General features: G+C 53.3%; 1 protein-coding gene across 7 annotated transcripts; it reads right to left on the minus strand.

Annotated features, from left to right (window-relative positions):
- Positions 1-23,249, minus strand: APBB1 (amyloid beta precursor protein binding family B member 1). 7 transcript variants are annotated; one of them, XM_018059459.1, is made up of 15 exons: positions 22,706-23,249; positions 14,853-15,584; positions 8,724-8,899; positions 8,569-8,625; positions 8,400-8,485; positions 8,241-8,304; positions 7,670-7,819; positions 7,184-7,311; positions 7,074-7,079; positions 6,681-6,795; positions 6,455-6,539; positions 5,972-6,055; positions 980-1,095; positions 659-835; positions 1-576 (listed from the first exon to the last, which is right to left on the minus strand). In XM_018059459.1, exons 2-15 carry the CDS (start codon positions 15,568-15,570, stop codon positions 409-411), a joined length of 2,130 nt encoding a protein of 709 aa, XP_017914948.1. In that variant the 5' UTR covers positions 15,571-15,584; positions 22,706-23,249; the 3' UTR covers positions 1-408. The 7 variants fall into 7 exon arrangements, with proteins under 7 accessions (XP_017914948.1, XP_017914947.1, XP_017914951.1 ...); XM_018059458.1 differs by lacking the exon at positions 22,706-23,249 and adding an exon at positions 22,334-22,455; XM_018059462.1 differs by lacking the exon at positions 7,074-7,079 and having other exon boundaries at positions 22,706-23,244.

The raw sequence follows: 24,167 nt of genomic DNA on the forward strand, positions 1-24,167 counted from the left end.
TCAGCAAGGCAGACTTTATTAGTGATATCAGTACAGCAGAGGTACCCACAGAGCAGAGGAGAGAGGACCCATGCCTGGGCCCGGCCCCCCGCTTCTGCCCCAGCAGGATCCTATGAAGATGGAGCCTGGCCTTGACCAGTTCCTCCTGCTTCACCTGAAACGTGGGGATGGAGAGCTGGGGCTGGCCTTGCTTCCTCTTTCTGCTCCTCTTCTCTCAATCCAATATTGTCACTTGCAGAATTAGATCTCCCTTCCCAGCCCCCAGGTGAGGAACCCCAGCTACTGGGGAGGGCAACTCTGGTGGGGGGGGACCTGAAGTCTAATAATAGCCTGCAGGGCCCCTCCCCACCCCGCACCCTTGAGTTCCTTGGGGCCCAACGCAAGCAGGTGGAGGGAGCACGGACGGCTTCAGGGGGTGTGGGCCCCCAGCCGTTTAGGCTTGAGGGAGCCCCACAGCGACTGAACGCCCCGGCGGACGGTCCACCCCACACGCCGGGCAACAGACTCGGCTGGGGGCGCTGGGAGGCAGGAGGTGGAGGCCTGGGAGCGGGCATCCAGACACTTCTGGTAGCGGAGCTGCAAAGGCAGGAGGCGCAGTCATGCTGCAGCCTGCCCCAAGTGGGCTGGGCGCCACCGCTCCACCACCCTCCCCACTCACCATGCACGCAGCCTGCACGGCCTCCGAGAGGCTGGCAGCATTGGGCTCGCACCAGAACATGTGGCAGCAGAAGGAGGCTGGGCCGGCAGCCATGATGAATGCAAACGTGTGGACGTCTCTGCCCACGGCCAGGAAGGACAGGAAGCGCACCCGGCACTCCCCCAGCACTGCCTCTGTCTGCGGGGAGGGGCACCAGTTGGAAAGGGATGGCCGGACCCTCTTCCACTGGGTGCGTCCATCTTCCTGGAGGCCCTTCCCCTCATTCCCAGTCTTGCCCTCCACAGCAGGGCCCTGCCATACCTTCTCCACCCAGGTCTTTACCTGCTGGTGCAAGATGGTGAGAGTGGCAGGGGCCACGCTGACGTGACTTGGGGTCCACTGCTCACGGCTCCTGGAGGACAGGACGGATTCCAGGGCCCCATTTATCACATCTACCCCTGAAAGACAAGGACATGAACATGGCACTGCTGGTGGTGGACAGAGGACACCCTAGCTCTACGCTGGACTGTCCAGCTCTGCCCAGTCAAGCCCGGGGTCTCTGTCCCATCCCTACTTCACCTGCCCACAGCCCTGGACCATGCTGCATAGATACCCTTCTTTGGTGCACTCCTCCTTGGTTTCAGTGACCTGGCACTTTTCTAGTCTCTTCCATCTTGAATCCTAAGCTTGCTTTGCTTCACTGACTCTGTCTCTTCCTCTAGCCTTCTAAGCAGACTGACCCCCAAAGCTCTATCCTCCCCATACCTTGCTCTCCACATTCACACACGGCAGTGCTTCATACAACTCCTAAATCAGCCCCTATAGGCCAGTTCTCGCCAGTCCTTAAGACTCCAGGATGCAAGCTTTGCTTTTGGCTTCTTTTTTTTTTAATTTCCATTTGAGCAATGTTGTCTCATGTGTCACACCACGTTATGACATTATAGTGCACTGTCATACACAATCTCACAACAGATCCCTTTATCACCATTTTATAGATAAGGAAACTGAAGCTTATATTGAGAAATCAGGTAATTGACCTTAGGTCACAACCGAGAAATGAGGATCTGAAGACAGGCAGTCTGATTCCAGAGCCCGGGTTCTCAGCCAGGCCTTTCCCCTGCCCCTTGTCTGTAGTCCTAGTCTCAGAACCAGAGGGGCTGTCAAAATCTTACTGCACTCAGTAATTTCTAATATTTCTGCAAAAGCCAAGGAATCCAAGGTTCCTGGCTTTTAGATCAATCAACTTGCCCTTGTAACAATGTCTCCGTTAACTCCTAATGTTAACTGCCGTCAAACACTTCCACCCATGACATTTCCACCCATGCATCCGTGCACGCCACCGCCACTGGGACTCGGCAGAGAACCAGGGCAGCAGCATGGGGCATAGGTTCTGTTCCCTGCACTGCTCACGAGCTGGCCGTGTCATCTGTGTGTGGTTACAGTGACGTCAGAGTGACTGACGTCCATGCAGAAGCACGCACTGGTCCGCCCCCAGGCCCGCTTGCCCCTGTCAGTGCCTCTGGGCTCCCACTGGGAACCGAACTTGTGGACCCTTTGAGGGCAGAAAACACACCTTCCCCCAAAGTCCTCCCTCACCTTGGCCTTGCTCATCTTACCTCTGATTGGATCAAAGCCAAACTTCTCTTCTGAGCATGAAGTCCTCCAAAAACTGGCCTCATCTGACCTGTCAAGCTTCGTATTTTACGGCTCCCTGAGCTTCAAATGATTTATGTAGCATTATCAACATCTAATCTTGGCAAATGCCCAGCAAGGCAGATGGGAAACACAAAGTAAAAGAAGAGGGTGCCCTCCAGGGACAGACTGTAACTGAGGGAAAGCCTCCCTCCAGAGGGCTCCTCCTCTCTTGACTGTCTGCGAAACTCCCAGTTCTCAGGGTTCACCTAGGCCCTCCTGTCTGGGAAGCCTTCCCTGCCACAGGCAGACAGGGTGCTGCTGAGACAACTCTTGGCACATCTTGTAACTGCTAGGAACTTCTTCACACTAGGCTATGGCCATCTCACGGACAGATATCAAGTTTCATTCTCTGTCCCCAGTCCTTGCACAGGGCTTATTGACTGAAGGAATTCCAGATGTCTGAGAAAGGCAAATGGGCAAATGTACCCAAACTGGTATAATAACCCAGCAACCCAGAAGCTACAGAAGGGTGATGACACAGGAGTGGGTGGGTGAGGGCAGCCCGCAGAGCGCTCAGATGTGAATGACACTGATGCCAGTCATGTGGAGACCAGACATCAAAGTCAGACTGCCTAATAAGCAGATGGAGCTGTGGGGGTGGCACCTGGCCCCAGAGTGGGGAGGATCAGCATGGAGGCGGGGACAACAGTGGAACTAGGTGACCTGGAAAGAGTCTGTCATATGTGGTGACAGCTCAGGACTGAAACCTACACCCTGACCCCAGCCCCAAACTCCCAACCCCTCTCATCCTTGTTGTTCAGTCGCTACGTCCTTCAAAATCTCCCGGAGTTTGCTCAAATGATGTCCGCTGAGCTGGTGATGCCATCCAACCATCTCGTCCTCTGTTGCCTCCTTCTCCTGCTGCCCTCAATCTTTCCCAGCATCAGGGTCTTTTCTAATGAGTAGATTCATCGCTTTAGGTCTCAACTGTAGCCTTCCAACATACTATATAATTTACTTGTTGCCTGTCTATTCTGAATAGAATGTCAGCTACTTAAAGGCAGGAATCTTGGTTTAAAGGCAATTTTGTTCTTTAACATATACCAAGAATCTAGACCAGTGCCTGGCACAAATGGGTAGTCATTTGTTGATGGATGGATGATTAATGAGTGAATACTGCAGCTTCAGGAGAGGCCAATGTTAAACTTGCGCAGGGTAAAAACGGAGCATAAATAAAGCATGATAAAGTGAGTTTAGGGACTACCGTGTGAAACTCTTGGCTTCAACAGAGCAGACCTTCTAAGCTGATGGACAGCAGAGGATCCATCCAGGGCTGCAGACAGTTCCTTTACTGTACTGAGAAGCTATGTGAATGGCAGGTAGATAGGGGAGTGATGCAATAACTGGAAGAGTCATGAACTTGAGGGTAAAAGGGAGGAGGAAACAGCACAAAGGGGAGGGCGGAGTCATGCGTCCTTCCTGCTCTCCCACGAGGATGTCCTCACCTCCGGCTCCACAGCTGGGGCAGTACCTCGGAATCCAGTCTACTCCTCTCTGCAAGTCCAGGCCTTCCTTCAACCCCAGCTCAATCCCCACCCTAGGAAGGGTTCCCTCACTGAAGGTAATGGTGCTGATCATTAGTCAGCCTGGTATAAAGGGAAGGACAGAGAACTGAAGATGACCAGGGTTAGAGTCCTCAGTCCACCATCTCCTGGGCTCTCACCTGAGCATTCTTCTGTTTGTGTGTGTGTTTATCCATTCACCAAATACTGTTGAGTTCTTCCCAAATGTCCCTTGGCATGACACCTGACCATTTCTTGAAGCCATCTCTTTTCCTCTGACCTCATACCTGCTCCTCCACTGTCCATTAAATGCTGGAGGGGCTCACAGCCAGGCCTAGCCTGATAACCCTTCTCACGGTGGCTGCCCACGTTCCAGGGTCAATCCTCTTCAGACTCATGGCTTTGATTACCTCTCTAACCCAATGATGCCCACATTTGTATCTCTAGCCCAGTCCTCTCCTCTGTGAATCCAGCTGCCAATTTGAGTTTGCTACTCACCTTCCCAAAGACACACCAAACTGAGCATGCCTAAAATTGAACTCAAATCTCCAAACCAAAACTGGCCTCTTCCAGTACCTACTACCTTTAGAGAATGGCACCACTATCCAGTTAGTGCCAAAAGCCAGGAAGCCAGGGGTCAACCTTAAGGACTCTGTCCCTCACCCCACATCCAACCAAGGCATGTTGACTTTAATCATCTAAAAACCTCTCAAATCCACACACTCCTCTCCAGCCCCAGTACAGTGCAAGATACTCTCACTACCAGCCACAACTACTGCAAGGTCCTCCTGAGGCCCCCAGGTCCACCTCCACCTGCTGAACATCCTTCTCCATGGTATCACCTAGGTGCGGGCATGTGTGCTTAGTCTTATCCAACTCTGCGACCCCAAGGACTGTAGCCACCAGGCTCTTCAATCCGTGGCATTTTCCAGGCAAGAATCCTGGAGTGGGTTGCCATTTCCTTCTCCAGGGGATCTTCCTGACCCAGGGATCAAACCCATATCTCTTGCATCTCCCACCTTGGCTGGAGAGTTCTTTACCAGCTGAGCCACCAGGGAAGTCCTCACAAAATTAAAATGATTATGACAAGTGCACTCCAGAAAACTCTCTGATAGCTTCTTAACACTTTAGGATGAAGAACAAATCATAAACACGGCCTATGAGGTTCCGCAGGGTCTGACCACTGCCGAGCTCCTAGCCTCACCTGGCACCACTTTTCTCAATGCCTTTGAAATACTAAAGTGTCTTTCATGATGGGTCCTCACACCCAATCTTCACTCTGCCTGGAGTGATCCTTCCCCACTTTATTCCTGTCTCCATCCCATTTGGGCACATTAGATCCTATTTATTTTTTGATCTCAGTTCAAATGTCACTTTCTCAAATCTTTTCTGACTTCCTAGACTAAATGAAGCTCCTCTGTTACATAGTTCCATGCATCTTGCTACTTTCTTTCAGTAAAATGACTCAAACTGTAACTACACATTTATTTGTGTGACTGTTTGATTTAATCCTCTTTTTTCCTACCGTAGTTTCCTATAACCTCCATGAAAGCAGGGCCGTGGCCAGAACCTGGTACATGGTACCCCTCATAATTATTTGCTAAGTGAATGAACAAGTAAATAATAGGTACTATGAAAGTACTAGAAGTATCAGAGTGAACCTAATAGTCTCTACCCTCAGTTTCCTTAACTATAAAATGGGTATCATCATAATCCAAAACTCACAGGATTCTCGAGAATTAAATGACATATATGGAAGTACTTTACCAACACAAAGCATGTTGATAAATATGCTCACTGCTTCCTTTCTAGATGATCACAGTCCATAGTTGGTGGTAATACCAAACACAGCTCCTGGCTGCTCCAGCGCTTTAGTTATCAAAGACCTACCTCCCAACCTAACCAAAGCTTTTCAAGAATGGATCTCCCTATATGCCTGGTTCACTGGTTCACACTCAGGGAAGCTAAGACCCAGAGTGAAGCTGGGACAGAGGTACAGAAGGTGGGATGCACTCTGAAGAGCCGGGTGACATCAAGCATGAGGAAGGTCTGGTGAAAGAGGTACTGGGAGGTGGAGGGTGGGGGAAGGGCTTTGAGATCAAGGTGGTGGTCCCTGGGTGGAAAAGGACACACATACCAACAGGTTTAGCAACAGGCACATTCCCCAGGTAATAGACTTGGAACTTTTGCACCAGTTCATTCTTAGGTGCTGGGAATTCCACTGCAGGAGGAAAGAAGAGGATCAGTCACAGGGACAGCTCTTGCTTCTCCCAGTCCCCATCACCAGGGCATAAACTGAACACTGACTCAGCCAAGGCCCTACCTCCACCCCTCCCCTGCCTCTCTTTAACCAAAGTCCCTCCACTTATTTGACCCCAGGAATTGAATCTCCATTTTTCTTTTTGTATTTGGCCACTCTGCACGGCTTGCAGAATCTTAGTTTCCTGACCAGGGATCTAACTCACATCCCCCGCGTTAGAAGTCTGAACTTCTGGACGACCAGGTTAAGTGCTGAGTCTCCATTTTACTATCACTCTGCCCAGGAACTCGTGCCTCCTCTCGGGTCCCCTCAACTTTGCCAACAAAACTGAGACAGACCTGGTGGGGCTGTGACACTGACCTTGGAAAGGGACGTCCACAAGTTTAGAGTGGTCTAGGGAGAGTCCGTTTACCAAGCAGCGGGCATTGCGCCTTTCGGCCATGATCTGAGAAAGGGAGGGAAGGGGGAAGAGGGAGGGCGGGTCCGTCAGGGCTTCGCTGCCCTGGAGCGCCCCCCACTCAAAGACCCCACCCACGTCCTTGTACAGCAAAGGTGGCAGCTACTCCAGGGTGCGAAGGGGCCGTGCCTTAGAGCAGATCTCATGCAGGCTGGTGGCGATGTTCTTGGCGGGTGCCTCACAGCGAAACACGTGGCACTTGAGCATCTGGGTCAGCTTATCGCGAGCTACGTAGGCAAAGTCCCTGTTGGGGGAGGGGCGCCTCAGTGTCTCCCAGCGCCTTCCAGTGCTGAGCCTCACTCCCGCCCACCCACGCCCTCCCCATCCGTCTGCCCTCGGGTCGCTGTCCTGTGGACACTGCCTTCTGGCCGGAGGGTAGGCAGGCAAGCATGCCGAGGTCGGGGCGGATGGGCGAGCACAGCGCGCAGGGAGGGGCGGGGCAGACTAGGGAGACTTGGGCGCTTTGCTGCATCTGGTCCAGGGGTGGGGAGAGGAATGGTCAGGGTAGATTAGGCATAGTACCTCTCTCTGGGTCCGGCAGCACAAGAGAGGCAAACAACAGAGTTAGGGAGGAGGGCCTCGCTCTGACTGCTGGCTGAGCCCCCACCCCGGAGCCCTGGCCCTGCTCCCACCTTCCGCTGTCCCGCCCGACGCCCCACACGCGGATGCTGACGATGGGCTGGGCGTGCAGCAGGGCCTGACTGTGTGGCTCCACCAGCTTCAGCGTCTCATCCTCCAGCTGCAGCAGCAGGTCCTTTCCCTGCAGGCCCAAGAAGCAGATGCTCAGCGGTGCCCCAGCCGGGAAGGTGGCTGATATTTGCCACTTCCAGCTCGAGGGAGGTGAGCCACCTCTCTAGGGCCCTTTCTTTGGTGTGGGACCAGCCACCCTGCAGGCTTCAACTCTAGCAAAGCTCACACCTTTCATCTCCGACGTGACTCCTTTTATCAACCCCCTCGCTGTCAGGCAACCATCTCCCAATCAGGAGTCACACTTCCATCTCGCAGACTTGCCTGTGGATCCGCACCCCCCTCCCCAGCCCTGGCAGAGGTGCAGCTTGGTTCACTCAGCTCTCCCAGTTTCTGCACTTCGTTGCCGGCCTACCACCCTGCCAGCTCACCTCGCCCCAGCCACCAGACATGGGGTCGTGTAGATTGTTTTTGTGGTAGGAGAGCTGACGGATGCAATTGTTGACTGCTACGCTGCTGCGGCCAGGGGCCAGCTCCTCCTCGGTCATCTCCACCCAGCCTAGGGAGCGAACGGCGAAACACTGCCAGACACAAAAGAGGGGGTGGGAGATAGAGGGTCTAGTCTAAACCCAGAAGAGCCCCCAGCCAGGACACAGGGCACTCTGCTGAGACCAGAGGAGTTCCTGACTCAGAGCACAGCAGTTGGGAGGACGTAAGAGGCTCTACAAACAGGACAGAGTTGCAGGAGGACTGATGCTCTCAGAGGAGACCCCTAGGCAGGAAGCACCTGAGCCCAGCCAGGAGGGACCCCCTGCCAAGCAACACGGCTGCCTGAGTTATAAACTGAAGTGCCTCCCGCTCAGACACAAGGGTCTGTGCTGAGAGTGCAAGAGCTGAGGACCTGCGGAGCTGTACTGAGACCAGAGAGACCCCAGAACCTGACCTGAGGGCGCTCCTGTTCACGGGGGCCCAACCTGGGCACAGGCATCGCCTTGAACACACCTTGATCCCTGGGTTGGCATTCCGTGGGGGCAGCTTCTCCTCCTCTTGGGGCAATGGCTCTGGGCTGGAGGCAGACGTAACACTTGGTACAGGCCCCCGAAGAGGGAGCTGTCCCAAGGCCCCTTCCAGACAGACCCATCCCACTGCCAGCCCACTCACCTGAGGCTCTGAGCTGGGAAAGGCAACATCCCCTCCTCGGGGTCCTTCAGCCCCAAATCCATCGGGGCCTCCTCACTGGGCTCGTCCTGAGGAAGGGGAGAGAGAAATCAGGACCCAAATGATGCCCCATCTCCAGCTCCCCCATCGTGAAGGAGGTCCCCTCACTCACCTTCCAAAATTCTCCATCCTCAAAGCGTTCTCCATGAGTGAAGCCGGTCCAGGTGAGCTAGAAGCAGGAATGGGAGCAAGGAGTGGCTGGCTTATCTTGCTCCAGCAGCACCCCCCTCCACTCCAGGTCAGAACTATCAGGCCTGTGGGCTTCACCTGGGATTCCTCTCGGGGGCTGCTCCCCTGTGATGGTGAGGCCCGGCCCGGGGGCTCCCACTGAGTGGTCCCCGTTGGGATGTGCCAGTAGTAGGTCCCTGAGGTGTCCTGGACCCTCATCCATCCAGCCGGCAGGTCGGAATCCGTCTCGAAGGCGTTGGGGTTCCAAAAGGAATCTGCCAGGTGGGGGGGTGGTCTTGGTAAGGGTCTGCCTACCTAACAAGAGAATCGTGGGTGCTATGCCCAGTCCCCTCCCGAGACCCAGTGGTGGAGAAGGGGTGGGGGAAGGGCTCCAACACAAGATTCCTGCTTCCGCCTAGAGCCTAAAGTCTGGAGTCACAGCATGGGGGGCCCACCAGCAAGGGACGTGACTCATGTCTCCTCCTGGGCCCTGCTCCCAGCTAATGTGGCCACACAGAGGGAAGGAGGGGGGGCAGAGAGAAGGCAAGGAGGTTGAGTGACCCCAAATGACCTGTCATACATATCCGTATCTCAAGTGGACACACTTACCCTTTACACACACATGCACACAGTCACACAACATATACAAGCCCTACTACACACCTGTGTAGCCCCCACAAACACAAGGGTGTGCACGCACAGGAGACACCTACACGGATAGCAGGTACTGCGTTCATGTGCAGGGACAAACACACACACACCAACTCCATCCATCCACTAATGCAGCCACCATCCACAAAGGTGTGTGCACACACATATATATTCTAGCCCCTGCCACACACATGGGCAGACCATATCCACAATGCCCCCCAAGCCATGTGTGGGTACCACACCCACAGTGAATGCACAGACACGCAACATATGTCAACCTCTGCCACGTGTGTGCAGATACCACAGACACACCTTGACCCTTGCCACACACACGTGCAGACATTTCATGCACATGTGCACACCACACACCTGTGACATGCCCTCCCCTCTCCAAGCAGAGCCACACTGTTCCAGCCCCGCAGCCCAGCTCACGCCTCCAGCAGGTCCATGCTCCCTGCCAGCCCGCCCCACATGGTGCCCAGGTACATGCCGCCCCTCACCTGGGCTACTGTCCTGCAGGAGGATGGCCAGGAAAAAGTCCTGGGAGACCATGGCACTCCTTCCCAGCCCCTCCTGCTCCACCCTGCCTCCTCACAGCCCCTCCAGCCTGGCCAGCTGGGCTCACAGCCTGGTGCTGGGCTGCAGAGAGAAGCTCATCCCGCCCACTTCTCACCAGGGCAGAGCGCCTGCCAGGCAGGATCCTCCCCTACCTGGAGCTCACCAAGGAGGGGCCAGGACCACAGGGAAGGGAACCCCCTTGGAGTGGGGATGGAAGGTGCAGCTCGTGAGACCCCAGCCTTCCCTGCTCACATCTCTTCTTTCTGATCCTAGATCCCCTCCCCCAATCCTGAATCTCCATCCTACCCCCCGCAGCGGTCACCTCAGTGCAACAGTCAAGCCCAGCCTTAGGGACGACAGGAGGCTCAGCCTCGTGGGAACACCCCAGCCACCTGGGGCCCTGCAAAGCCTAGAGCTCTCCGTGCAAACAGGGTGTGGCTTCCAGGCTCCCAGGGATCCCACCCCTGCCCAGAATCTGCCAAGCAGTTCAAGCGAAGGGTGGGCTTCAGGGGCTGGGCCCCAGCAAGCTTGAGGCTGGGCTTGGGGCTTCCCAGCACCAACCCCCCTCACCTGCCAGGGCCCAGCTAGGCTGCAGCGTCTCCTCGGCAACCGCAGCACCAGGACCGGCTGGGAGCGCCCAGACTGCTGACGTGCTTCCCGTTACCAGGGAAACCAGGAATCTGGACTGGTCCAAGAGGCAGCACTGAGGGACAGGCAGTCAGTCCCCAGACCCAGGCTGCTGGGCAACCAGGCAAGGAGGGCTGGAAGTGGGCGTGGCTACACCGAGGTGACTGTGTACCTGATGCGAGAGTCACTTTGGCAAGGTACCTCGCCACCCTCAGCTTCCAATGAAGTGGCCTCACAGAGGAGGGGCTCTTCTTGCCCATCCAGCCTCCAGGTACCCGTTACTGCCTCCTTCCCCCCAGCCACCTCTCCCCTCAGGCCCCAGGGAGTTAGAAAGCCTGCATTTCCCTGGGGACCCTCCACCGTCTTCAGGGCTTTCCCCCCAAACCTTCCAGGAACACCACACCCAGGACAGCTGTGTCCCCCAGAGCCACACCCTTCTTCCTGAAGGGTCATATACCCCTGAATCTGAGGACCAGGTCACCACCTCCTGACTGAGTCACACACACCAATCCATCTGCCATCCCTGTCAGTCGGCACCTTCCTGCCTCAGAGCTTCATCCTTCCGATCTGTCCTGGAGGGGCCGCTCTACCCCCGGACCATCTGGGAGGCCCTTCTGGAGCTTGGCACATCTCCCTCCAAGCACAGCCCCACCCCGGCCCTTGCTTCCACAAGCACACATTTACTTAGAAATGCATACTTTCTCCTGCGCCAATTCATTCAAGCGCTCCCCCCACGCACTCAAAGGTTCAGGCCTCCTTGGCTAAGCCGGATGCAGTCACCTGCTCTCCCTTTCCCCAGCCCTACTCACTCCCGAAGTCCAGCTAGGTCACTGCAACAGCCTCCCAAATTGGTCTCCCTCTTCCTGTTTAGCCCTTTCCAATCTGAGCTGCATGCTACAGCCCCAAATGCTAACAACCTTCTCTCCAGTTGCATACCCTAATTGTTATCTCTTTGCCCCCAGGACAGAACCCAATTTCTCCACAAGGTTTGTAGGACCTTAGGAGCCCCTATTCGCCTGCCTCTCAGCCTTACCTCTGACCACTCCCCTCACCCCTGGTCTCTCTCCCTGCCTCTCTCTCTCTCATGCCCCTAATCCTCTCTGATCCCAGCCTACATTCCCTCAAACTTCACCTGGCACCACCTACTGGGCATCAGTGTAAAGATCCCTTCTCAAAACTGACCCACCCCTGGGTCTATTACCTGCTCTTCCTGCACCTCCGCAACCCCAGGGCTCAAACTACCTATTTACTGCTATCAAAATACTAGACTGAGTGCTATGAGGGCAGGAATCTCTATCATTTGTAGTATGTATTCTCAGCATTTAGGACAAGACCTGGCACCGAGTATGAACCCAACACAGGTAGGAAGTTCATTCATTCATCATTCGCTCATCATTCATGCATCCATCCATTCATTCATTCATATACTTCCGAATTCAATTAACAACCTTGTGGAGATCCTAGGGTGGGAAGGAGAAAATAACGTTTGCTCAATTCTACCACATTCCTACAGGAGACCAGACCTCCTCTGTGGTCTCCCTGGTCATAGCAACAGTCATAAGAGAGTAGGCAGTGACGCAGCCTATCCCGAGATTCTCGATTTCCACTGCCTCCAGCAAACCTTGATCCTTGCCGATCCTCTCACCACACCAGCTCCCTCGCTGAGGTCACTGCCCGCACCCGGCAGACTCTTCCCAGCTCTTGAGCAGTTCTGTCCTCCCACTCTCAGAAGGCTCATAGGAGTGACCACCACAGTGACCATCCAGGGACCCCAAAGCAACCAGGCTCTCCATTGTTTGGTCCCTGATTGACACGTCCTGAGGCAGAGGTTGCAAACGAGCCGCCTGCAGGCCGGTGTAAGCCTCAGATAGATTTTTGTCTGGCCTGTGTGGTACTTTTTTAAAAAACAGACTTGGTTGCTAACATTTAGAAATTGGGATGTTTCACATCCATATCTAGTTTTCAGTTTCCCTTGAAGAACTGGCTCCACTGAGACTACATTTCCCCACACCTAACCCTATGAGTAACCCGCTGGAGTGGAGTAGCAGCAGTTCCTATAAAGGGGATCTGGGCCATGATCACTGACGGTCGCTAACATCCCTCTAAAGACAGGCAATTAGACTTTGTCTTTGGTAGAAGTACTCAATACCACCTGTGAAGTGTCCTTTCAAACAAAATACAAACAAAAACAAAAACTCTGAATTTAATGAAGGCTCTAGAACTCACTGCCAATTTACGGGAAATCCAGGGGAAGTGGAACTTCTTCAAATCCAGAAAATGGAAAGCCCAGGGAAGACAACACAGTGGCTTCAATTAAAACAACAACAAAACTTTGAGCAAAATAGAGATGGAGGGATAAGGTACAGATCAAAAGAAACTTTGAGACATACCAACCATCAAAAGGTCTGTTCCTATTTGGATATTGATGAAATGAATCAAATTTTAGAAGGGCAGGAGCACACTCATTAGACAACTGGGAAATGTAAACACTGACTAGATATTCAGTGATACTGAGGAAGTACTGGTTAATTTCAGTGGACATGTTTTTAGTAGTTCGGATATTTTTTGGCGGGGGTGGGGGGCAGGCAGGAGCATGCATGTAGGGTCTTAGTTCCCAACTAGGGGTGGAAACTGTGCCCCTGCAACGGAAACACAGAGTCTTAACCACTGCACCACCAGAGAAGTCCCTGGATTTTTAAAAAGTGTTTTATATTTTAGACATGCACGAGTTGGGGGACTTCTCTGGTGGTCCAGTGGTTAAGAATCCACCAGCTAATGCAGGGGACACGGATTCTATCCCTGGTCTGAGAAGATTCCACATGCCACAGGGCAACTACGCCCATGTGCCACAACTACTAAAGCCCAAGCGTTTTAGAGCCCGTGCTCCATAACGAAAGAGCCACAGCAATGAGAAGATGGAGCACCATAACCAGAGAGTAGCCCCCACTTGCCTCAACTAGAGAGAGCTCACCGCAACAGCTAAGACCAAGTGCAGCCAAAAGTCAATCAATCAAGATTTTAAAAAAAGAAAAGAAATGCATGAGTGAACATTTACAGATGTATTTGCTTCAAAACAGCCTAGGCTGGGGCCCAGGAGTAGTAGGTGGGGGTATGGATGCAACAAGGGTAGCCATGTGTTGATAATTGTTGAAACTGGGTCATGGGGAAGTCAGGTTCATTATTCTGTTATTTTCGTATATGTCTGAAAATGTCCATAGTAAGTTTTTTGAAAGGGGATGGCATGCTGCCCTTCACTCATCTGAACTGCCTGCTCCCTGCCAAGGTTCCCCAGTCTGGGTCTGGGTAAGGTGCCTGCTGCCTGGAGTGGGAAGAGTCTTTCCTCACACTACCATCCAGCACAGGCTTGCGGCTGCAGCCCATTATCTCTGTCCTTTGCTCCTCAGCTCTATCTGCATCTCCACGTGACACTAGCAAATGCAGAGATTCAACTTCTTTAAATGGGGCCCACTGAAGGATCAGTCCTTGGATAGATATCAATCCTAATATCTATCCCCCATCCCAACAAAGCATCCTCTTCTTCCTTTGTTTCCTTTTAGTCAATATCCTCTTCCTAACAAAACATTACTCTTGCAACATCCAGTGTGGTGCTCTGTACATAACACTCCAGTCCTTCCAAATAGACCTCTGTGGGGAGCTGCTGCCTGTTCAAAACTGCCTAGAGGGCACCTAGGTTTGTCCGGCTGTATGCATCAGTGATAGCATAAGGGCCCAGAGCTCAGGTCTGCACTTGGACCTCGTTTTGATCCCAGTTCTACTGTGATCTCAGACTGTGGGTGACCTTGAAAGTGGAAGTCGCTCGGCCGTGTCCGTCGCTTTGCGACTCGTGGACTGTAGCCTGCCAGGCTCCTCTGTCTATGGAATTCTCCAGGCCAGAATACTAGAGTGGGTAGCCATTCCCTTCTCCAGGGAATCTTCCCAACCCAGGGATGCAACCCAGGTCTCCTGCATTGCAGGAGGATTCTTTACCATCTGAACCACCAGGGAAGCCCATGGGTGACCTTGAGAGAGGACTAAATCTCTCCAGGCCCATTTTTTGTCACCTGTACTATGGACATACTAATGATATCTATCTCCCATTGGCATGCAGATTTAATACCATAATACTGAGCAGAGAGCCAGTACTTGGTAAGTGCCTCATAAACAGACCAGTCCATCATCCATCGGGGGTGTGTGATGGAAAGGTCTATCCACTTGTTCAAGCACTCTCAGTATGAAGACATTTCTTTCCGGAAAAGCAGGGCATGGCCTGCTGAGGACTAAGGACACGGGCTTGGTGACCCCCGCCCAGGCGGATACCGGCCTCTGTATGGAGGGACCCACCTTCTGCCCTCTCTCCCTCCCACGTTCCCCATGTCAAGCTGCACAAGATACCTGTGTCCTCCGGGGAGCCATAAGAGGGGCTGCCCTGGGATAAGGTGGCCCAGCTCGAGTCCTCGTCGCTGGCTGCGCTGTTCCGCATGCCAAACAGGAGGCTGGCGCTCTTGCTGTGCTCTCGGGGGCCGTCTGCCAGGGCCTGGGGCCCAGGGGGCACCTCTGCGCTCTCCAGGGGCTCCGGCAGCCCTGGGGGAGAAGATAAGTCCTCTTCCTCTTCCTCCTCCTCTTCCTCATCATCCTCCTCGGCCTCGCCTGCTGCCTTCTCCTCTCCCTCGTCCGGGCCCTGCTCTTGGGTGCTGATGATCAGGCCGGGTCCTCGCGGCCCTCTGTTGGCCGCATTGTGGGCGGAGAGCTCCAGCTCAGAGTACAGGTGCATCAGGCCTTTGGGGCCCAGGGGTGCCATCTCGGGTTCCTGGCTGGCCTCCTCAGCCAGGGTCAAGGTCACATTGCGGTTCTGGTCGCGGTGGGCTGTGGCGGCCCGCCGGAGCTGGTTCTGGCCCTCCTTTAGCCACTTGGCATTTGCAGGGCCTGGCTCGGGCCCACCACCCTCCCCCATGGCGCTGCGCAGATCCTTGGGTCCCACGGCCGTGGCCTGCAGCTTGGCATTGAGCAGCTGGTTGTGGGCAGTGTGCAGGGGCAGGGGCAGGCTCAGTGCAGGGCCTCCGTGGCTGTTGGCATTAATGGCCGACTGGCTCAGGGATGATGGAACAGACATGGCCTCAGCAAATCCTGCAAGCGGGGAGAGGAGACCATGCTGAGCCTCCAGGTCAGCATAGCAACACCCCTGCTTCAGCCCCAGGCCTGTGCCCTGCACCTCCTCACCTCCCTTCACTCAGTAGGCCAGCACATACCACTGTGTCCTGTGAGCTGTTATCCCAGGAGAGTAACTGGGCTCCACTCTCCGCCATCACCACCACACCCACTCAAGCACCACCACCACCTGCACCAGCCAGGCCCAGGCCAGGTCCACCCCATCCCCAACCCCCAGCCCCGAGCTGCCAGGGATAGCAGAGCTAGCCCCTGCTTTGCCCTCGCTCCCAGTGGCAGGGACTCCATAACAATGGTTCTCTGTGCATCCCCACCCCCAACTCATCCAACTGGGGCTTACTGTACCAGGAGTGCGGCTGGTGAGGAACCAGCTCCTGTGTTCTAGACACTGGACACTGCCTGCTCCCTGCCTCTTGCCACACCGCTACCCACAGCCCCAAGACTGTGAGCTCCCCTGGCTCTGGTGCTCTCATCATGAATCACTGGGCCCAGTTGGCCCCCAAGTCCACCCTGTACGAGGGACCGGGAAGATGAGAGAATGAACTGCAAACCAAGCCCCCAGGGCAAGGTGCTGAACCCTCAGGTCACAAAACAAGGGTCTTGAGCTCCAATTCATGGCTCCTTTGACCAGGTGAAGCTGCATTTTGGTGACTCTTTCTACCAAGTATCTCACCTCGGGTACCAGTTCCTCTGCCAGCACCTATAGTGCTTCTGGGTCACTGTAGGTGCCTTTGATCTGGACCCCCAGCTCCTGAGGTCTTTGCCTAAATGTCACCTTTTCAGGGATGCCTTCCCTAAATACCCTAATACTGTAGGCCACCATGCCCCCTCCCAGCCGTTCCCAAACTCTCCCCAGCACCAGTACCATCTAACAAGCTAATTTATTGTTTACTTGGTTTAATGACTGCCTTCTCATGGCTATAATTTGAGTTCCATGGTGGTGAGGATTTTGCCTTTTTTTATTCAATGCAGTATGCCTACAGCTTAGCTCAGTGCTGACACAAAGCAAGAACTCAATAAATACTTGTTGAATCAATGTATGAATCTGCCCTCCCATCTCCCCTGGCCCCATTGAGCATCCCCTCTGCCAGTTTCAGAAAACACACAGTGGTCCTATTACTGTGTGTCAGCCACTGCTCACAGTGCCCTAACCAAACTCCACTTGCCCTTCCGGTGAGGGGCTCACCTGTTCCACAGTGACAGTCCACCCCTCCTGACCCCCTGAACCCCCTCCTGCATCCTCAGAAGCCCTTTGTGGATCACCTTCTCCACCTATCAGGCTTCCCAGCCCATCACCCTAATGATTGATCCCACCCTCAGAGCCCCATTCCACCCTCCCCATCTCCCTGACCTTCCACTGGAAGCTTCTCCCCTTCTACGACCCCCAGTATAATGGGCTCACTCCCTGGATGCCCCCTCACAATTTGTTCTCCCTCACCAAACTACTCAATTTTCTCACATCCTGACCCTCTTGGACAGCCCCTACCACACTCTCCTCCCCTCCCTGATAGCCTGACTCAGAGTTCTCTCTTCCCACCTGACCTCCCCCAATAGGCAATTGACCCCAGTTTGCCCCCAACACACAGCTTCCTCTCTGATCCTCACTGCACAGTTCTTTCTCCTCAATTTCTCACCTGAGCGCTCTCTAGCTCCCTGTTCACCCTGAGCTCTTTGTCTCCCCGAACCCACAGCCTCAGTTCTTTCTGCCTCCTTGGCAGAGCTCTCAACCCTGAACCGGCTGCAGGGAGGTGTTTAGGCTGCCGGGCAAGGCTTGGCCATCTCCCGGGTGCAGTGCTCCACTTGAGAGGTGGGTGCCATAGCTCACCTCTCCGTCATTTCTAGCTCCTCAGACCCTAGCACGATGCCATGCACACATCTGTGAAAGAAATGAAAAACGGTTCCTGTCCATGTGTCTACCTCCCACGTAACTGACTGCTGGTCTGCTCAGTATGGCTTCCCCTGGGCGATGAGAAATCTCGTGGCCACTGGCACCAACAAGAAAAATAAGCGGCTCTGCCTCTACCCAGAACCACAGTAATCTTCCAAAAATGGAAACCAGATTGTGTCACTCTCCAGCTCAAAAAATTAGATGGCTCACCGCTGCCTTTAGGATAAAGTCTGCGCTCGTTAGCAGATCACCAAGAGCCTCCTTGAGCCAATTCCTGTGACCCCTCGGACCCTCTCCCCATCCTGCCTCTTCCTCAGCTTATGCCCCAGCCACAGGAACTTGTTACACCCACCTAGCCCTGGCTCTTTGTTTACACTGATCTCTCACTTAGAATCCTGTCTCCCTTTGTAAGGACCTCTGATCAGGTTTCAAAACCTGACTTAGCCATCGCAGCTCCTAAGCAGTAAGTCTTTCCTGTTTGGTCCCCTCTCCCCTCTTCACGTGCCCATTCCCTCCTCTGCGTCTCACCTTGCCCAGCACCACCGCATTCCAATGGAACATCTAAGGCTGTGTCTTACTTCACACTCCATGACCAAAGAGAGCTGTGCGTCTGCAGAGTGGGCCCTTGGTCAGGATGGAGGGGTAAGAGGAACTAAGAACTACGTAGCTCAGAACTAATTGGGAATAGACACTGAGACAGGCTTGTGTGGTCCCATGGACCGGGGAAGGAGAATCAGGGAGGGTGCTGGAGAATGCTGAAGGGTCCCTGAGAAGGAAGTAGTATGGGGTCCCAGGCAAGCAAGGTCTGAGATCTAGGCAAAAAGGGGGATGGTTGGCTTAAACTGACATCCTCACTCAAAGGCTGTTCCTCTGAGTTTCAGGAGATGAAGGACCCTATGACTGTGCCACACTGGGAACATCACAGGGATGATGGGCCCTTCTCTAAAACAGGAGTGTGTGGAGCCAGGTTTCTCACTATTCGGGACCAACCTCCTTGACATCTGGAGGTGTGGTGTGAGAAGGGCACATGCCCTGTGAGGCTGGGACACTGAGGAATCAGGGTGACTTCAGGACACCCCTGCCCATCTGCTCAAGGGGACAGAAAGCACTGGGGGAGGGAAGCGGGTGTTCTGCTGTGAGTGCTGAAGCCTGAGTGCCTGTCCCAAGAAAGTGCGGTCACCTTTACTTCATTTCTTAAGGTCAAAGTATGACCAGTTGCTCAGTATCTTCAAGAGGGGACACAACCCAACCTCTCCCCTCCCACTGGTACTACTCACACCTGGGACCTCTCCAAGGATGGAAGGAGCCACACAGATTCTGGCTCAAGGCAGGGAGCAGGCAGACTCCTCAGGGGAGGAACTAAGAGCGGCCACTAAACCTGAAGGGCCTGACAGGAGACCTCAGGGGTAGGGGATGAATCCTGCTCAAGGTCAATGGTTTTCTAGCCTGACTGCTTACTGTATGCCAGGCACTGTGTTAGGCATGGGGGCGGGGGGAGAGAGATGAATAATAAAGAAATGGCTCTTCCTTGATGGAGTTCACAGTCTATCAAGAAACAGTCATTGAAGAGCTCATTACACTGCAGTATAATGGTAGTATCTAACCCTCTAAGCACTCTGTATTTGTTGAATAAATGATTGAGTATTACGATGGGAAAAGAACAGGGCACTGCTGCTGCTGCTGCTGCTGCTGCTAAGTCACTTCAGTCGTGTCCGACTCTGTGCGACCCCATAGACAGCAGCCCACCAGGCTCCTCTGTCCCTGGGATTCTCCAGGCAAGAATACTGCAGTGGGTTGCCATTTCCTTCTCCAACGCATGCATGCATGCTAAATCGCTTCAGTCGTGTCTGACAGGATCCCAAGGTTTACTGTAGCCAAGACATCAGCGGAGACCTGCCTGAGACAAGAACACAGCTCTCCTTGGACCAACCCCTTCCTCACCCCTCCCTCTGAGGATAATGCCTCCCTCCCTCACTCCTAATTCATTGAGGAAATGGGAGCCATCAGCCAGAGAACATCCTCAGGCCCAAAAACGTACTGACTCAGCATCTATTCATTTCTCTCCTTTTCTCCAAAACCAACTGCTTCACCTGTCATTTAAATTCTTCCTTTCATGCCTTTCTAGGAATTTTTTTTTTAACCACTGTTGATTCATTTTTTCTTCCATGTAGTAAATAGCTCCTCAATAAGATCCACTATCTCCCAACTTAAACACAGAATCTTCCCCAACCTGACACCATGAACTTCTTGAAAGAGATGTCTTTACTCACAGCTGCCACTTCCTCATCTGGGTCTCACTCTTCAACTCTTTCCAGCCCTGCTTTCACTCCCAGCACACCTCAGTAACAGCTCCTTCCAAGGTCAACATGACCCCAGTGTCATTTACTCCAACAGACACTTGGGAGTCCTCATCCTGGTTGTACTTTCAGCAGCATCTGACACCATGGCCTCTCATCCAGCTTTCAGCCATGGCCTTCACGCACTGTATCTCCTGATTTTCTTCCTACACTCTCGATACTGTCTGATGCTTTCTTACACTCCTTTGCTGGCTCATCTTCCTCTGCTGGAGTTTCTCATGGCTTATTCTCATGCTGTTTTCTCATTCTCACCCAATATTCAATACAAGTGTTCATTCATGCCCATAACTACAGTTGCCCCCTGCAAACGGATGTTTTCCAAAAGTATACCTCCATTTCAGAACCTTCATCTGAGCTCCAGACAGATACATTCAACTTTCTACTCAATATCTCTAGCTGGATGTCTCAAGGGCCTCTCAAACCAACATACTCACTCATGTTTCTCTCCCACACCCTAACTGGTCCTCTTTCAGGATCCTGGCTCATGGAATAATATGACCATCCAACCTGTTCTATAAACCAGAAGTAGAAATTCCATCCTTGACACCACCTTCTCCGTCTCTCCCCATATTCAATCTATCCCCAAGTACTGACGATCTTCTATCCAAGAAAAATTTCTGGATTTGATTGACATTCTACATCTACTACCATCAACAGTCCACACCAAGGACAAAGGCTTTATGATCAAAATTCTTAACATGGTCTAAATTGTCCAGCTTAGCCTGGCCTCTACCTTCCTTCCACGTTTGACACTTTGCTTTCCAGCATCACTGGTCTTCTTTTGATTCCTTAAAGACATCCTGCTCTCTCCTTCCATAAGGTGTTTACACACGATTCCCCTTCTGCCCAGAACTCCCTTTCCCTACCCTCCCAGCTTAACTCCTACTCATCCTTTACAGCTTAGTTCAAATGTCATGTTCTTAGCTTTCCTCAGTCCTCTCTCCCTACCCTCCAGTACAGTTTAGCTTGTGCTCCTGTGTGTTCTCAAGACACCATTCACCTTTCCCTTCATAGTAATTATTATATTTATAATTTTATCTTAACTGACATTACCCTTAGACTGTCAGCTCCATGGGAACAAGGGCATAGTGTATTTTGCTCATCATTAATCTTCAGCGCCAAACAGTACCTGGTATATACTAGGTGCTCGAAGCACACTTGTTGAATAAATAAATGATTGAATAGTTTTTTTTTTTTTAGTAAAGAAAAATTATGTTAGAGTATTAACGGGAAGTAAGCAGGAGGGTATGTTATCAAAGCAATCAAGGAAAAAAGGGGGTGAGTGGCCTAGATTAAGTTTGGCAGCAGTGGGTGAGATAGAGTGAAATGAATGAATTTGAAAAATACTTAGGTAGTGGATGTGGCAGAACTTGCTGACATAAGATATAGGGTGAGAGACAGAGATTAATCTAGAATGTTGCCCAGGATTCCAGCTTGGGTAGCTGATTGGAAAGTATCCATTTCTGAGAGTTGAAATTTGGAGACTTGAGAGTGAATAAAATATGAGAAGAAAGTGCAGAATGAGAGAAGACAGTCTAGGAAAGAACCAAGAGTGTCACCAGCAACTAAAGAAAGGGGAAGGAGGCAGCAAACTGAGAAGGAGCAGAAAAGGCTGCAGGAGAGAAACCCAGAAAATGTTTCAGGGAGAGTAGACACACACCACTAACACTAAGAAACGGCAAGGACGTACAGGAAAAGCGTCCATTAGGTTTGGCCACATGGAAGTCTCCAGTGACCTTGGCTTGAGCAGTTTCCATAGGTGCCAGAGATGGAAGATGGAGTGAAGTGGTTTTAAGAATGAATGGGAAGCGAGGAAATAAAGATATCAAAGTGTAGACGAGGTTCTGGCTTTAAGGCATGTAGCCAGCTGGGGCTCCGAGGGGCTGGGAAAGCAAGAAACGCACAGGCAGGTTCAAAACAGATTCGAAATATCCTCTGAATCGACAATGGGAAAACTGCTCCTAATGAGTGCTCCAGCCAGCGCTAGGCCTCCAGGCTGAGCTGGGGCCAGCCGGCCCCGGGGCACACCCCTCGGTCGCCGAGGGCCACAGAATGCGGCTTGACAGATTTCAGGCCTGGGTCCCTGCAGCAATCCATGCGGCCTGTCGGCCCACCTCACCCCAGGTCCCCTTCCCAGTCCTTGACCACCCCTCCCCCATCCTCTTATTCCCCTCCCCCATCCCCCACCGCCCCCAGCTCCCCGATCCTTGTTCTCGCTCCCTATTCATTCCGGAGGGGCAGCAGGTAAAGGTCGGGGAGGCAACGGCAGGAGGACCTTAGCAGAGTCGGACTTTGGAAGGAGGGGACAGGAGGGCGGTCGGAATACGCGGTGGGAGGGCCGCCCGCAGGGATGGGGCCTGGCCGGGGGACGCGGGCCGCCCCGGGGTTCGGGCTGCAGGATCCGCGGGCCGCTGGGGGCAGGGATCCGACAGCCCAGGCTGGGCCCCGTCAGGGGCAGCTCCTACCTGCGCGGGGAGGCCCCAGGCCCAGGTGGCGGAGGTGGCTCAGGCTGCGGGGCTCGGGCTCGGCGGCAGCTTCTCCATCACAACATCCCCCGCCCAGGAGCGCGCGGGCCGCGGGGCCGCGCCCGGAGCGGCGGAGGCGCGCGCGGGGCAGGGGTGGGGGAGGGGCGCCATCTTGGGCCCCTCGGCGGCCGAGCGCAGGGCGCCTCCCTGCTGCACCCTGCGGCCTCGAGGAGCCCCGCGCCCGCAACCCCCTCGCCGGCCGCCATCCCTGCGCCCGGGTGGGTGGGTCCCCAGGTCCCAGAGAGCTGCCCCAGCATCCGCCGACCCCCGCCCAGCCCGGCACCACCCTCCACCAGGGGACCCCGGACTCACCCTGCGCGCCCCGCAGGGCCCTGGCCCCGCACCGCCGCGGGGCGACGCTCAGCCGAGGTTGGAGCGAGAACCGCGGTGGCGGTGCCCGGGCCGCGGCCGCGCGGGGAGGGGCTGGAGGAGGCCGCCTGCTCGGCTCTCGCGGCAACACTCCCTGACGTCCTGGTGGTAAGCGATGAGGACACAGCGTTGGTGATAATAATAGCTCGTATTTATTGACCGCTTTCACGGTGCCAGGCTCTGTGTTAAACCCTTTGTACGCATTCGTGCTCACACCAGCCCTGTGAAGTCGCTGCTCTGATTATCCTCAGTTTGCAGACAAGATGCTGAGGTTCAGCAAGGTAAAGCGACTTGTCTGCGGTCACAGGTAAGTGGGGGAAACAAACTGGAACCCAGATGTTTCTTCACACCCTACCCCTGCGGCTGGACGTGAGACTGTGACACTAAGGCCTTGCAGACGTGAAGAACGAATAGCTCCCTGCCAGAAATTCACAGGAGGGCAAGAAGAAGGGGAGAATGCAGATGAAAAGTGTGAAGGAGGGAATGGTGGCGCTCAACACTGCAGACTCCCTGGATAGTGGGGCAGTCCCCACTGGTCAGGTCAATGGCCCAGAGGCCATCAAAGCCAGTGAGAGGGAGTGTCACCATCCAGAAACCCTCCCCTAACTCATTCCTCTAAGGCAGAGGTTTGATTTATTGTACCTGCAAACTATTGAGCAACTGACCAAAGATGCCTTTGGGGTGCCTAAAACTAAAAATGTCCAAATCTAAACTCTGTCTCACCCTTTTTTTGTTGTTGTTGTTGTTGTTGTTTTTACCTTTTAAGAAGTTACACTGGGGTGAAAAAGAATTCTCTCCAGTACATGTATCTGAGAACACACAAACACACGTGCCTGGATGCAGCCCCATTTCATCCATCCCAGTGAGTGGCATCACTGCCTAATGCTTGCCTAAGCCAGAAGTCTCAAGATCATATTTGACTACACTTTCACTTGACTTGAGGTGAATATAAATGTTTTAATGTTTTGTTATGGAGATTTTCAAATATATATATAGAAAGATAACACAATAGTATAATGAACTCTCATATACCCATCATTCAACTTCAGAAATTATCAACTCCTAGCCAAGAGTTTCTTATAATTTGACAAACTTCTATTATATACCATGTACTAAGCCTCAGGCTAGGTCCTAGGGTCCCAAACAAAAATCAGATTTGACTGTCACCCAACTTGGAGGGTATAACATATGACTTTTGTCTTTGAAAGATGAGTAAGAGTTACTCAGAAGAAGAAAGATGTCCTCGTTCATTTGATAATTCTCAACAAATAATTATAGTGTGGGAGGCACTGTCCTTGGTGCTAGGAACTTGTTAAGAGACAAGATTCAGTCCCTACCCTCATGAAGCTTGAATAACAAAGTGATACTAAATATATGATTAAAATTGTGATGAGTGTTTTGAAGG

Source organism: Capra hircus, chromosome 15 (genome assembly GCF_001704415.2).
Source record: "Capra hircus breed San Clemente chromosome 15, ASM170441v1, whole genome shotgun sequence".
NCBI classification, from domain to species: Eukaryota; Metazoa; Chordata; class Mammalia; order Artiodactyla; family Bovidae; genus Capra; species Capra hircus.